This window comes from Canis aureus, chromosome 3 (assembly GCF_053574225.1).
Source record: "Canis aureus isolate CA01 chromosome 3, VMU_Caureus_v.1.0, whole genome shotgun sequence".
In the NCBI taxonomy this organism is placed as follows: domain Eukaryota; kingdom Metazoa; phylum Chordata; class Mammalia; order Carnivora; family Canidae; genus Canis; species Canis aureus.
Window position 1 is genome coordinate 87,955,046 of NC_135613.1, and position 14,949 is coordinate 87,969,994.

At 54.6% G+C, this 14,949-nt stretch overlaps 1 protein-coding gene across 4 annotated transcripts in view; it reads right to left on the reverse strand.

Moving 5' to 3' along the window:
* The window catches only part of IGSF9B (immunoglobulin superfamily member 9B), a 56,602-nt gene extending 54,393 nt beyond the window's left edge, over window positions 1-2,209 (reverse strand). Inside the window, exon 1 of one of the 4 annotated variants that reach the window (XR_013377168.1) lies at window positions 1,984-2,208. Coding sequence is in view for 2 of the 4 variants with exons in the window: in XM_077894228.1 (XP_077750354.1) it covers window positions 1,984-2,047 (64 nt within the window). In the remaining 2 variants the exon portion in view is untranslated. Of the gene's footprint in view, window positions 1-1,983 lie in introns of all 4 variants that reach the window. The other 3 variants (XR_013377167.1, XM_077894228.1, XM_077894229.1) reach the window with 3 other exon arrangements.
* Window positions 2,210-14,949: the final 12,740 nt, after the last annotated feature.

A 14,949-nucleotide genomic window follows, 5' to 3' on the forward strand; every position in this document is an offset into this window, starting at 1 on the left:
ACAAGGTCAGCCGCAGCCGCTACCTGGTTCCTGACAGAGGCAGCCTTCTGAACTTCCCCCAAGATACTCCCAGGTCCCAATGCCCTGACTGGCCACAGGGACAGAAACTGAGCAGCAGCCGGGAACCCCGGAGATACCGAGTATAAGAATAATAGTCATGTTAACGTTTATTGAGCACCTAGTATACATCAGGTAGTCGTTCAGTTCTTTACAGCGCTAACGTTCACCAGAAAACCCCACAAGCTCATACTGTTAACCCTACACTTCCATTGAGGCAAATGACATTTCAAAGGTTGGGCAGCTTGTCCAAGGTCACGGGGCCAGCAAGTGGCAGGGCCAGGACTTGGAACCAGATCATTTGCCTCTGTACCTAGGTCCTTGACTAACATGCAAATAGCCTTTTTAAGCTAAAAGGACCCCAAGACCAACAAGAGGGGCAGGCTCAGGGGTGCATGTCAAGCCAGCCCCGACAGAGGGACCTCTCCACACCCATAACCTTCATGCCCAACAACCTTCCACGGTGGGAAGTCCTTCCTTCTGTCTGGCCATTCTGTGTGTTGCTGCAGGTATAAACCCACCTGCCTTCACTCTGTGTTTAAACTTGCCCAAAGTCCATTCCCCTCACCCTGACTTCTCAGGGTGGAGGCTATTTCAGAGCCTCCTTTCAGTATCTGTTTTTTTTTTTTTTTTTTTTTATTCAAAGATCCCCAGCAGCTCCTTTTGTGCTTTCAGCGACAGTCCCATAGCAGGAACTAGCAGGAACGTACCAAAACCTGGAGGGGAGGAGGACGAGGGCATCGGAAGACTACAAGGAAACGGGGAAAGGAGGAGGCTGAAGCTAAGGGCAGATTCTCACACACGGCCCGACCCACGTCACACCCACCGCCATCCCACGCGCTCCTGGGGCTCCCCGGCCTCAGTTTTCCCAACTGACAAATGGAGTTTGAAGACCACCCGTGTCGACATAGCGTCTCCCCAAATCACCCTCTTGGCCCTCCTCTGGTTCCGTTTCCAGACGCACTCCCTTCCTCGAATAGCACGGGAGACATTCCATCCTAGAAACTTTCCCGGTCGCTCCCCTCTCCCCCTGCACGGCCCAGAGGAGCCGGGGGCCCCGGGGTGGGGGGGGGGGCGGGGGCGGGAGCTGTGCCCCAGCGCGGCCGACGCGGGTCCTCTCGCGCCCAGGCCCCCTGCCCTCCGCGCCCACCTCCACCCCCGCCGGTTCTCGGCCCCTCTCCCCTCCTCGGGGCCTGGTGAACTTGCCCGCAGCCGGGTCGCGTCCGTGCGCTGCAGACGGTGAGCTCGGAGTCCCGGCGCCGGGCTCCGCTCGCCCCCACGGAGGGCCGGGAGCCTGCGGTGCCGCCCGGAGCCTTGCGGGTCGCTCGGCCCGTCTCCAAAGCAAAAGCGCGCGCGCGCTCACGCACGCAGCACCCAACTCGCCGGCTTCCCCGTCGCCGCATCCCGGGCTCAGCCCCGGGGAAATCACAGAAAGAAAACGCTCCCGGGGCTCCGAGATGCTGCAGAGGGAGGGGGGACCCCAGCCCGCCGCGCGCCCCGCCGCCCTCGCCAGCAGCCGAGCGGGTCCTGCGCCCGGGCGGGCGTCGGCGGCGGGGGTCGGCCCTGCGCGGCCCGCGCTCGGGGAACTTCGGCGGCCGGGGCGCAGGTGCGGGCAGGCGGGCGCGGGCACCGGGCACCGGGCAGGGCTGGGCGCGCCGACACGGCGGCCGGGACGAGCCCCGGAGGGGCGTGCGCCGGGGAGCGGGAGGGTCGCGGGGCCGGGGCGCCCCCTCCCGCTGAAGGCTGCTGCGCGGCCCCGGCCCGCCCGCGAACTCCCTCGGTCCGCGGCGGCCGGAGTTGGGGAGCCGCCCGCGCGCCCCGCCGGAGCCCGGGAGTCGGCACGCGGGGTGCAGCCGGGGCGCGCCCCGCGGGACCCCACCTCGGCGGGGCCGCGGGGGCCGGGCCGGGCGCTGCACTTCAACTCACCTTGAGCCGCGAGCCCTCGGGTGCCGATCACACTTGCTATCAAAGTGGCCACATACCAAATCATAGTACTACCGCGCGCCAGCCAGGAGCCTCATCCTAGCCGAACGCTCCCGCGCCCCGGCCCGCGCCCGCTACGCCCCGCGCCGGTGCCCCTGCAGCCCGGGCGGCCCGCTCCCCATCCTCCGCGGCTCGGCTCGGCTCGCTCGGCGCGCAGCCTCCGGCCCCGGCGCAGCGGCACCTGCACTCCCAGCCCGGGCGCAGCGCAGCCCTCGCCGCGGTGAAGCCTAGCGGGCCGGACCCCGGCCCCGCCCCCGCCGCGCGCCCATTGGCCGCCGCCCGCCAGCGCGCCAGCCCGTTGGCTGGGCCGCCCGTCCGTCGCGGCGCGCAGGAGGCGAGCCCATTTCAAGGTGCGTTGAAGTGCGGCGAGCCCAGAGCCGCAGAATCATGCGCATTGCCAGGGAGAGGGCGTCGCGGCGTCTCCGCGCGGCTCCCGGCTCGGCTCGCGCCGCAGGGCAAGTTTCTGGGCGACCCGGGCGGGGGGGCCGGGGGCCCCTCGGGCTTGCAGACGGGACCCCGGGAATGCCCCAGTCTCCCCGGCCGGGCCCGAGGGGACGTCGCCCCCGCCCACCCCGGAAACCCAACATCCGGTTCTCCGCCTGCAAAAAGCTGTTTCCCTGGAGAAGGATGCTGATTCAGGGATGGGGAAGCCCCGGCGCGGGAGGGCTGGGGCGCGTCCAGGTCACACGACGCCCTGCCCCACTCCTGTCCACGCAAGGACACTCTCCCCCTCTCCCCCCGCCCCCGCCCCCGCGGTCGACCCCCTCCCACCCTCACACATGCTGCAGTGGAGTCCAACTCCATCCGGCCCGAAGGCAGGGGGATGACTAAAATGACCTCCAAAAGTCGCTCCGATTTAGAATGAGTCATTGGCTCAGCTAAGGGAGTGTCAGAGACCCCACCCCCCACCCCCCTCCCCGGAACACACGTACTCACACTGCCACCCCCGGCAGAGGTCATCGTTGCTCATCATTACTAAATCCCTACTTTGGGCAATAAAAGTTCTTTTATTTTTTTTCTTTCCCTTCTCTTAAAAAAGCCTGCCTCTTTATGCACAAAATTCCTCCCCTCCCCACCCATCTGGGAACCTAGCCGCATCTCAGCATCAGGAAGCCAAGACGGATTTGTGGAATAGTTTAGGGCCTTGAGATGGAGGGACCCAGGGAAAGGGGCAGGCAGGTGGACTTATCCCTACAGAGGAAGATGATAGGTGAAGAAGCAACGGGAAGGTCTCCATCTTTCTCGGTCTCTCTACTCTAACTTCTCATCCCTTCCCCCAACACAGTTGTATCTGCAGAAGAAATAAATGAGTGTCATGGAAACATCTACTATAAACAATCACCTCACACCAGTGTTCTGAGGCTGCAGTGAAGATGTTTGTTCTTTCAAGGAGCGAAAGCAATGTGAGAGTGGCACCGTTCCCTAGGATGGGCTATGGGCCAAGGAAAGGAGACGTAGGGGTAGCAAAGGAAGAGTTCAGGAATTTCACCCTCTTAAAGCACACATTGGCCACAAAGTACTGGCTTTAGGGCATTGAAGCTCCTAAAAGAAAGAGAAGGGGACTTGTTTCTGGGAAAACACGTCCACACACAACATGCATCAGAACTGGCCTTGAGTGCTGAAGGAACTGCCTTCCCTGAAACCTGAGCCCTTTGAGCTCACAGTCCGCCAGGAGACGGAAAATTGGGACCCGCGGCAGCGTAACAAACCCTTTGGTAAAGTTTTAGCTTGTGGGTGTAACCTGGAGAACCCGAACATCCGACCCCGCCCATCCCCTCCAGTCATGCAAACCCAAGATGCAAAACACTGAGGACAGCCCTCCCCTTGAGCCTTTGCTGTAGGCTCTTTCTCTGCTCAGATGCCCTTCTTGGGAATATGAAATGGATTAGAAGCTCCGAGTCCCCACTGATGGGCTAATTTCCAGCCAGCATGCCCAAGAATGACAACTTCACCCTCGACATATCCATAAACACACATACACATACTTTCCCAGGGTTCGAGGGCTGTAAAGCCTTACGGGGATCCATGTGCAGAAGCAGTGATAGCAGAATTCTTCCCCTCCCAAAACCTCTAAGCAACTAACTGGTGTGGAGAGACATGGTAGATTCCCAAGCACTGGCCCCAGTTCCACCTAGAAGGCAGAGGAGTGGGGAGCATCTGTGCTCAGGAAACTATTCTTCCAATGGCCTTCAGAGTTCAGGGAAAAGGTGGAGCCACCATCTTGACTGTATCTGCTTGGTCATCTAGTCTGTCCTACTCGGTGTGGTGGTTTCTGCTAGGCAGAAGCTGCTAGGAGCTCGAAGTCCACTAGGGAATTAGAACTGTCAGGTTGGCAATAGGAAAACACACACACACACACACACACACACATAAAGAGCTTAAAAGCAGGAGTTGGGTTAGGAAGGTGTACAAAGGAACTATCTAAAAAAGAGACTAAAAAAAATAATAAATAAAAAATAAAAAAGAGACTAAATTTCTTCTTTTTTTATTTTTTTAAAGATTTTCCTTATTCATTTCAAAGAGAGAGCATGAGCAGGGAGGGGCAGAGGGAGAAGGAGAAAGAATCTGAAGCAGACTCTGCACTGAGCACAGAGCTGAGAGTGGGGCACAATCCTACAACGGCGACATCATGACCTGAGCTGAAACCAAGAGTCGGACGCTCAACTTACCAAGCCACTCAGATACCCCAAGACTAAACTTCTTCTGAATAAGACTGTTGGAGATGAAGTGGAACAAGAGAGCAAAGGCAGAGAGAAAAAGGAAGAAAATTGAGATACGAAGGGAAAAGTTAGCATCATCATCATCATCATCATCATCAAACGTGACTCCATTCACCTGTCGCCACTTAGTGTCCTCAGCAGTTCTAGACGTCTCTGTAGAATCTAGGTTAGAACAGTTGTTGGGACAGCTGCTTGTGAGGAAGAGAGGCAGCTCTAAGTCAAAGCAATTTACCCAAAATAAGCACCAGAAAGCATGTTTAGTGTTTATATAATCAAGGAACTGTATCAGTTATCTTGCCATATAAAACACACACGGGGGATCCCTGGGTGGCGCAGTGGTTTGGCGCCTGCCTTTAGCCCAGGGCGCGATCCTGGAGACCCGGAATCGAATCCCACGTCAGGCTCCCGGTGCATGGAGCCTGCTTCTCCCTCTGCCTGTGTCTCTGCCTCTCTCTCTCTCTCTCTCTCTCTCTCTCTCTCCCTGTGTGACTATCATAAATAAATAAAAATTTAAAAAAAAATAAAATAAAACACACACGGGCGCACACACACACACACACACCCCAAAAGGTAGTGACTTAAAACAGCAAGAGTCATTTATTTGCTAACAAATCTGCCATTTGGACAGAGCTTGGTGGGGGCAGTTCTTGTATCTGACCAACTGGGGGATGGAGGTTGTATCTCAGGATGGCTCACTTACACGGCTTGCAAGGTGGTGCTGGCCGGTAGCCAATGCTGTAGGCACGGCCGTAGTTCTCCATATGGGCTTCTCCACAGGCTGCTTGGGCTTCCTCACAGCATGGAGGCCAGGTTCCAAGAGCTGGCATCCCAACAGATCCAAGGGGAAGATGTATTACCCTTATGTCCAACTTTAGAAGATGCAGTAGCGTCACTCCTGCTGCAAGAGTCAAAACTCTGCCCCAGTTTCAAGGCAGAGAGTATAGATCCCTACAGCAGCAGTGTCCACATCCCATTGTAAGAAGAGCTCATGGGATTGGGGTGGGAGGCAGGTCATGTTGCAGCCACTTGGAGATGACACAATTTCCAAAATTAAGACAAAAATGAACATTAGAGAAAAATCCCTAAAAAAGAAAGGATTTGCAAACGCTAGATCTTAGAATTTTCTCAGTTCAATTCAAACTGCTGCCTCCAGTCCCAGGCACAGAGGAATATAAGCTTGACCCTTATAAAAGTCTAGCCCATGTGTGAAGCAAATCCTCTCACCTTGTTTTCTCTTAATACACCAGAGACCAGTCAGCATGTTCTAAAAGAACTTGGAAGGAGAGAAGAAAATAAACAAAGGAAATTGGATTTCCAAAATATAAATATCTAATCTTAAGATCTGATACGGGAAAAGTGGAGAAAAGCTTTACAGGATTCTCAAGCCTTCTTATCTTAAGAATTTTCCGTCTAGGCTCAAAATGCTCACAGAATTTTACAGGCGCCCTTGCTTGGCTTACTTCTCGCCCAGATCACTGCTTGACTCTTGGGCAGGTGGCCTCTGGTCACGAATTGTTTTTCTGGACACAAGTAGCTATTCTAACAGTCTACTTTGCCCTCTCCAAAAATAAATTCCTCAAGACTTTGTCTTAATAAAACTCAAACTGACTTCTGATTCAAATTTTTCAGAGGATCCAGACTTTCCCTATTCTATTGCAATTTCCCTTAAAGGCCACATCTTGGTTAGGCGGTGGTGACCAGCCCAAAGACACATCTAGCCCTTGTTCTGGTCACTGTAGGGTCACCTTATGGTATCTCATCCAGCTAAGTCCCCAAGCACAGGGAAGAGGGCCTATCAGAACCCTGCCCATTACCGAGGGCCAGTATGACAGGGCAGTGCCCTCGCCACCATGTACATATAGTAGATACAGCACACCAGTGAGCGGGTAGGAGACGACACCCCCACAATCTGCCCTGGTCGTATGTGTGTGCACAGGTACCAGTTCCTGGAATTTTAGCCACACTATATTCATCTTTTGTCTGGCTGACAAGGGAAAAAGTTCTTGCCCAGGGAAGAAAGTGGGTCCACAGTTTAAGATTAGTCTGTCTGAAAACCAGATAGATAGTCCCCTCAGCCATCCCAACCCCTTCCCTCTTTCTTTTTTTCTTAATTTATTTTTATTTTTTTATTTTTTATTTTATTTTTTTATTTTTTATTTTTATTATTTTTATTTTTTTATTATTATTTTTTTTTACCCTTCCCTCTTTCTTCTTGCTGTTCCAGGACAGCTCTGAACAATCTCAAAGAGGGCGTGTTTCATGTTTCTGTGGCTTAATCTAAGAATGCAGAAAGGAGGTTCTCTGTTGGCATCAAATTTGTCCACAAAACTCAGGTACCCTAATAACAGCCCTCCTTATGAAGGCCCCACACGTTATGAGACCATCAGTCTTCACCAATCACTCACCTTGCCAAGGGCTGCGTCATTCATAGAAAATATGATTTGCAGGATTCCTAGGCAACTCCGGCCCGCCTGGGTATGCTCTTGCTTACACAAGGCCGAAGACCCAGCCGTGAGGTGCTGCAACACGTGGGCATCGGTGGCCCCCACTTGCACGCTCTGGCATTCGGGAGTCTGAAAGACAGCTAGGAATCAGGACCCTGCTGAACCATCCCAGCTCTGGCCCCAGCAATGTGGGGGGTCTGGGCCATTCTTTCGTCTGAGATACGATTTCTCCATCTACAGGAAGTACAGTAGACCAGAGATAGGAACGAAGCTCTGCAGGAGAGGGATCTGAAGGTTCTTCTGTGTTGTTGCTCTGTCTCGGTCCCCAGCAGCCTCAAGCCAAGCCCAAGTCTGGCTCCTGTGACGTCATATAGGAGGGAAATTGGACGTGACTTTACCCCCAGGACTCTCCAGCGATTGGGGATTCTAGTACAGTATAGGAGCATCCACCGAGGTACATGGAGTCATGTATGAGAGCAGCTGGCATCGCTGAGATGGGCAAGAGCTCGACACAAGCAGAAGATCGGGAAAGTATGAGGAATAAGCCAAGAAACAGGCCATGCTAGGATGCAACGAATGGAGAGATGGAGGGCCTACGCTCAAGAAACACCAGGCGCAGGGACCCTGCAATCACCGTGTAGCCACTGAACACCAACGAACAGTCAGCACCGTGCTAGGTACGGAAGAGGACGCAACAGTGACAAACCAGGATCCCGATCACCCAGGAGCTTAGTACCTAGTCGGAAAGATAGATAACAGTTAAGAAACTCGGTCAACACGGAACCTGGGGAGAGACGTGGCAAGCTGGCATTGCCGTAGAACCCCAAGAAGGTGGAGATGGTAGAAACAGGTGGGAGCTGAGCGGAGGAAGCGACGGGTGAGCCAAATCTCAGGTGAAGGAGAGACCGAATGAACGAAACAGAGCCCTGCAGTCAAGGGAAAGTGCTGGTCTCTAACCCCCTGAGAACAAAGAGCTGCTCTCCCTAGCTTGCTGCTCTCTAGTGTCCCTAGTACCTGCCCCGTAGGAGGTGTTCACGTTCTGACGTGGTAATACAGAGGTGTGGCTGGCATGTCGGTGGCGTAAGGAAGAAGCTTCCATCCTTAGAGCAGGGACCGTGTTAGAGGGAATGAGGAAATAGGTCAGCTGAGAAAGGCGAGAGGAGGAGGAGGCAAACAGGAGTAAGGCGGGTGAGTGTGGGGTTCGTTAGAGAGGGGAGAAGGATGCAGCGAGAAGCAAGTCTGGGCCCAAGAGAAAGCTGAGGAGAAAGCATCTCTCTTGGTTCGGACAAAACCAAGGGGCAAGGGTGGGTGCTGGGGAATGACCAGGAGCCCAGGCAATGGTGTGGGAAGGCCCGAGCTTCTGCTTTGGGCATACAGATGGATGGGCTGGGGATGGGGGAGGAGCCGGGCTCTGCAGCCACAGCTGGAGAGCTTCGGGGGGTCTATTTCTGGCACACATTCGACCCCCAGACCTCTCATTCTTGGGCCCCTCCACACTTCATTCTCAACCCCCTCACAAAAGAGCCTTGTGTGGGAGCGCTAAGAGATGCCAAATGCATCTTTATTCCCTTGTCCCCCCTCCACCCCTTCCCCAGAGCCTTGGCTCAAGCATTGCCCTGCCAGGTGCAGGAAACAGGAAGAGGGGCTGGGGACCAGACGTGAGCCAGAGGTCACATGGAAACATCAGCCCTGCCCTCCCTGTCTCCAGGCCCCTTTGCTCCCTGCGGCCTCCTCTCCGGACTCCCCCATCAGCCACGCCTGCGTCTCACCCCCTGCCCTTTTGTCCCTGTCCCCACCTTTCCGTCACTGCCCCCCTCTATCAACAAGACCTGGCTTCTCCACACTCCCTCCCCTTCCTCCCTGTCCCTCCCCTTATTGGGCTTCAGAGGGGTGTGGGGAGCCTACAGACAGAACTGGATTTATTCTTGGAAAAAACACCCATGGCAGAGGGTACCACAGCAACAAGTTTCCATGGTGCTTGGACACAAGGTAAATATGCTATGAAGGAGCAATTACTGGACTCGGAGTCAGAAGACCCGAGCTCCACCCCTGCCTTACCTCACCAGCGGTGCATCCTTAGGCAACTTGTGCGACTTTCCTGAGCCTGGCTGGGAATGCCACCAATGCCCGCCCACGCACGCCGCAGCTGGCCTTCACGAGTCCGTCCTGAGCACCCATTGGGAGCCCAGCACCTACTAGGTGCAGGATGAGCAATGCAGGCGCGGCTCTTGCCTTCAGGGAACTTACAGTGAATGGCCAACAGGGTTGTTCAGCAGAAGAATAGGATGAGGTAGAGGGTTAACACAGTGGCCAGTCCCCAGTGGGTGTGGAGAGGCGCTCTGCACAGGAGGTGTCTCAAAGCCCAGTGAGCAGGGCGTCTGGCCTCACAGCCCCCAGATATGAGCTGCTATATGCAAGTCGCAGCTGCAACAACACCGATTTAAAATTAGAAGATGCTGCTGAACTTCTAACCTTGCTTGCAGCCCAGTATCGGTTTCTAGGTAGTTAGAAACTAGGGAACAGCGTGAGAGAGTGAAGATTGATCTACACGGGAGGCAGGATTGTCCAACCTGGGGAGGCCTGGGTAGGTGGGAGAGTCTGAAGGGGACGCCTGAGGAGGGTGTATTCCTGGGGGTAGGATGGGAGAAATAGATAAATGGTGATTTATTTATATAATATAAATAGATATGGGGGAAAGGAGAAGAATTCATCCAGAATTCTGATTCTGAGGGTTTAGGAGCTAAGCTCCCTCCCCACTCCCTTTCTAGGAAACCAGCTTGGAAAAGCTTGTGGACTTGGGGGTGGTCACAGCTGCCAGGGAAGCCCAGGGCCGGAGGGTTTCGTGGGAGGAGGCCAGTGGAGGCCCTGAAAAGAGAGTCTCATAGGGAATCCGGGACAATGAGCTGATAGAAGGAGGAATGTGGGGAGAAGGGGGATGAGGGGGCAGGCTGCCATGACGGCTGCTCTCCTGGCAGCCCCCCAAGGTTAATGGAGGGGCACCAAGAAGCCTCCGCGATATTCCGACAGGAGGGAGGCCGGTTTGAAAGGAGCATTTGCTGTGGGGAGAAGGGGCCTTTCTCTGCCCTGGGCTGCTGTTCCTTTGTGGAGCTTCTCTGAGGCATGAGCCCCGCGAACACGTGGGTGGGGGGCCGAGTGGGTGCCTTGCCGCTCCTCGTCCAGGCAAGGGTGCGCCCCTGGCAGGCGAGCAGGGATCAGAGACCAGCTCAGCTGCCCTTGGCCCCCGCAGGATGGGCGCTGAGGAGCTCCTACGCATGCAATCCCGGGGTCTGTGCCTCACGAACTACGGGGAGCCAGAGAAGGCCGATGGAGAGAAGGGGGAGCTGAGTATCAACGGGAAGGCAGGGAAGGGGGCGCCGAGTTCACCGTGCAAGAACGTCCCCAGCTCGGCCCGGTGTCCAGACAAAATGCCACGGCTTTTACCCTATAGTAGGTGAATACAACTAGAACCCACGTCTACACACACACACACATGCAACACATAGCACTCACCCCCACTGCCGGGACTCACATGCACAGGCAAAAACACGCACGTAAATGCAGGATGCTCTTGTGCACACGTACCCGGGCAGAACCTCTTGGTACAACCACACATGTGTCATGTCTACACCGGCACATGTTCACGAAGTCCACATGCTTTTGGGCCGTTCCTACGGGCAAGCGGATGCCATGCCGCATCTCCAGGCATCACGAGGCTGCCACGTGGATGCCTAGTGTGTAAGCCTGCGGGACCTCCTGCTTTCCGGCGCCAGGACTCCCAGCAGGGATGTCCCTCCAACGTACTTCTCTTCCTCCTGGCCAGAGGTCCCAAGGAGACTGGTCCCCATGAGACCCACCTTCTGACACTCATCCTGAGCCCTGTGTCAGGCCACCCTAGGCCTCACTCCTAGCTTCTGTGTCCAGGGTACTCCACTCCCCGCTCCCAACCTGCTGCAGACGCGGGGTAGCGGCTACCAGCAGGTGGCGCCAGCAGGAGCCTCATGTAACCAAGACTTGTATTAATGAGCACAAACCCACACTTCTGGGAGATAAAAAGTGGTCGTGCCAGTGTGTGACCCTCTTGAGCATGTCCAGGTCTGAGCCCAGCAAATGGATCTACTAATAGCACCAGGCCAAGGAAAGGGAGGGAGCGTACAAAAGATGGAGAGCTACAGGGGAGAGGGGAGGCTGAAGGCCGGCCTAGGAAGGAGAAGGGGTGAAACAGAGCGTTTCTGCAGAGTCGACCAGAGACCCGCACGTGTGTGTGCTCCTGCTTTGTGTGTGCCTGTGTTGGTGTCCTCATGCACACGAGTGCTGTGTTATAACGCTGACTTGTGTGTCAGCGAACATGGAAGGAGTAGGTGTGAATAGGCTTGAGAGTACAGGTGTGTGTGCACCTGTGGGTCTGCTGTGTGTGGCATGGCTCAGGGAGGGGTACCGATGGAGCTGAGCAGACTAGACTCCCCACCACCACGGTGCCACCAACACCACACACGCCACAGTTGTTAGCCCCCTCCCACACACACACACACGCACACACACTCCAGGGACACACACACACTGTCACACCACCCACACAGACAGGTGCTCTGCTGCCACGTACAGACCTGCCCACCCACGCACTTTCACACATATACACGGGCCCTGAGCAGAACCGCAGGGATGCGTGTAGATGCAGCCAAGGCGCGCGCGGGCACCGCCTGCACATGTGTGCACACTTGCACGTTCTGGGCGGGATCTCCAAATTCTCAGTGCCGCACCTGAGAAAAGGGGAGGGGGGGTCAAAGATGGGGGATGACTGTCCCAGCCTGGGCAGCACCCTAATGTCTGAGCCTCTGGGAGTTAGAGACGCGGGGAATCTGGGCACGCCCTTGTGTGGGGATTGTGGGGACACTGAGCCTCCGGTCTACACACGCTGTGCCTGTGTCTGGAGCTCCGTCAGCACCGCGGACAGCACCTGGGCCCAGGGTGGGGCGGAGCCCCGCAGCCGTTCTCAAAGGCTCTGGGCCAGAGCTCTCTCACCTGCCTCCCTCACCTGCCTCCCTCACCTGCCTCGGGAGGAGCAAGGGGAGTCGCTACAGTGGGGTCCCACTTCCTTCCACGTTGGAGTCTTAGGAACAGGGGATAAAATACCCGCCTCTCCAGGCTGTGGTAAGGCTCCAATACCATAATCCTCCCAGAATTGTGCCTGGCACACACCTGTTCTGGGTTCCATCTTCCGTCTCCATGAGCTTCCCCAGCCCAGGAGGTGAGCGGTCTGTACAAAGATCATTGATGGGCTTGGTAATATGGCATTGCTGTGTTGTGGGACCATGAGCAGGCTGATCTGGGTTCAACCCCGACCCTATTAGATGTTAGCTCTGAAACGTAAGCAGATCACCTACCCCGTCCAAGTCATTGTTTCTTCCTTCATTCACCTGGAATACCAATAATGATAGTAACGCTAATTGTGCTTCACACTCCGGGCTCTGTCATAAATACCTTACAAAGACTAAGTCACTGAATCCTCATGACGTTAAAAATTGGTCATTCGAAAAAAATTGGTCATTCTCCCCATTTTATAGAGGAAGAAGTGATAGTGCTCGCAGTAGGGGCAGAGACCGGATGGGAACGCAGGTAGCCTGCCTCCAGAATCCGTGTTCCCAACCATGACACTGCACTGCCTCCCTCGCGGTGAGTTATGTGCATCAAATGACATCATGAGTATAAAAGTAGTTTGAAGATGGCAAAGCATTATACAAATGTGAAGGTATATTGTTATGCATCTCAGCTGGCTCAGGCTATGAGTAATTGCACAAGGAGTGAGAAGCAAGATGAATACAGGAAACAGGATGGGGATGGGTGCCATCTGGGACTGGCACGCTACACCAACAAGAGAGAAATGGGTAGAGGATAGGCCAAAAGGGACAAGCAGCCATGAGCATCCCCGTGCGGCTTTCCACTCTTAACCCATTACTAGCTTGGAGGTCAAACTACTCTGCCCAACAGTAAGATCATTTTCAATCCACCCGAAATGTTCCTCTTACATCCAACCATAGTCTCACCAGCTCCGTTTCCCCTTCAATCACCATCTCCACCACTCTTCCACAACAACCCCTAGTGTAAAACATGTCACCTACTCCCTGATATATTTGAAGATCATGGTTATGGAAGAACTGCTGCTATAGCCCAGAGCATCCCGGGGAAGTGAAGCCAAGCCAAGTGGCCTGTATGGGTCAGAACGGGTCTCTCTGCTGACTCAGAGCGTAGGAAATGGAGACCAGGGACGTTGTTTGCAACTTACTTCAGGAAAAAGAGGCCTCTGGACACTCTCCTTGGTTCCCTACCTAACCCAGCCTGGTATGACCTATTGCTTTCTGAAGAGGATCCTCTAGTTCTCAGAAAAGACTCATTCTGTGTACATGAGGAAAGCCCCATCTTTCTGGAGGTCCCCTGTCCCGCATCCTTGGCTACAACATAAGATGGAATAGTCACTGGCCAGGGAGGGAGGGTCCTTCAAACCCCTCACATGATCCCATCTCCTACTTTTTCCCAATCCTCCCGTTCTTTGCAGAATCTCTCCTAGCCTAGTTCTTCCTCCCTTCTCCTGGCTGACGAATCCATTATAGAGTTCTTTCCTTGCGCCCACGTGGGAGCAGGGATGGCTATGAGCCTAACGCCATTGGCGGCACAGCGAGGGCACACGAGCTCTCCTGGCTCCCTATTGGGTTCTCGCTCCTTTTGCGTTTCCTAACACGTCTCCATACAACTTAATCTGGACCACACCCCACCGTGGCTTCTCCTCTAAGCCCAGCTGGAAACACTGTGAACCTCAGAGGAGCCTAAGTTGTAGAGAATTTTCATTGCAGCCTTCCCTCTTAATTCATGGCTTAGCGATCCCACTCTCTCCAGCAGCCTCCCTTCCTTCTCTCAGCTGCCACAGGCAGACAAGTTGCCCCACTATTTATATTTCCTCTTAGCTGTTCCTTGACCTGAGCCAGAACCAGCTGCTTCCCGACATCCTCCCTCCTTCTACTCTCTACAGCTCTGCTTCTCCAAACGTGGCTCCTGGACCACCTGCGGTAGGATCACCCAGAGCATGTTGTTTAAAAATCTCAGATTCTGGGTCTCATCTCAGCTCCCCGTCAGACCTACTGAATCAGAACCCCTGGGGGTGGGGGCTGAGAATCTGCACCCCATGATGTTTCCTATGGCTCAGTCATACTACCATTTGAGGAACTATTGCCTTAGTGTGTTAGGAACCATCCTCCAAAGCAATCCGGGTTTCTTCTTTTCTCACCAGCCTTCACCCCAGGTGAGTTAAGGTCATGCACATGCAGGCCTGTGCCTTATTTGAGAATCACTGTTATAGGAGAACCGCTATTACAGCCCAGAGCTGGGCCTGGACTGTGATCCCTCCTCTGCACTTCACTCCCTATGGGAACTTAGGCAAGTCACTTTGCACATGTGCCTCTATTTCCTTGTCAAAAAATGGGGCGTGATATTTGTGTTTTCACCTCATAATTATGCTATAACATTCAGATGAGAAAAGAAAAGTAAAAGCCTGTTGAAAAGCTAGAAGCCTTGAATAAATGACATATGTTTTTATCATCATGCAAGAGATGCACGGTAGTGATCCATAGAGTATTTCTCAAGAGATCCTGTTCCTTTGCTGCAAATCATAAGGGCAGGAAAACAAGAAGTTTGTCCTCTGGTCCCCGCCACTCCATGGGCAGCAATCTTCTCAGAGCTTGTCCTGAGCCTGGTGG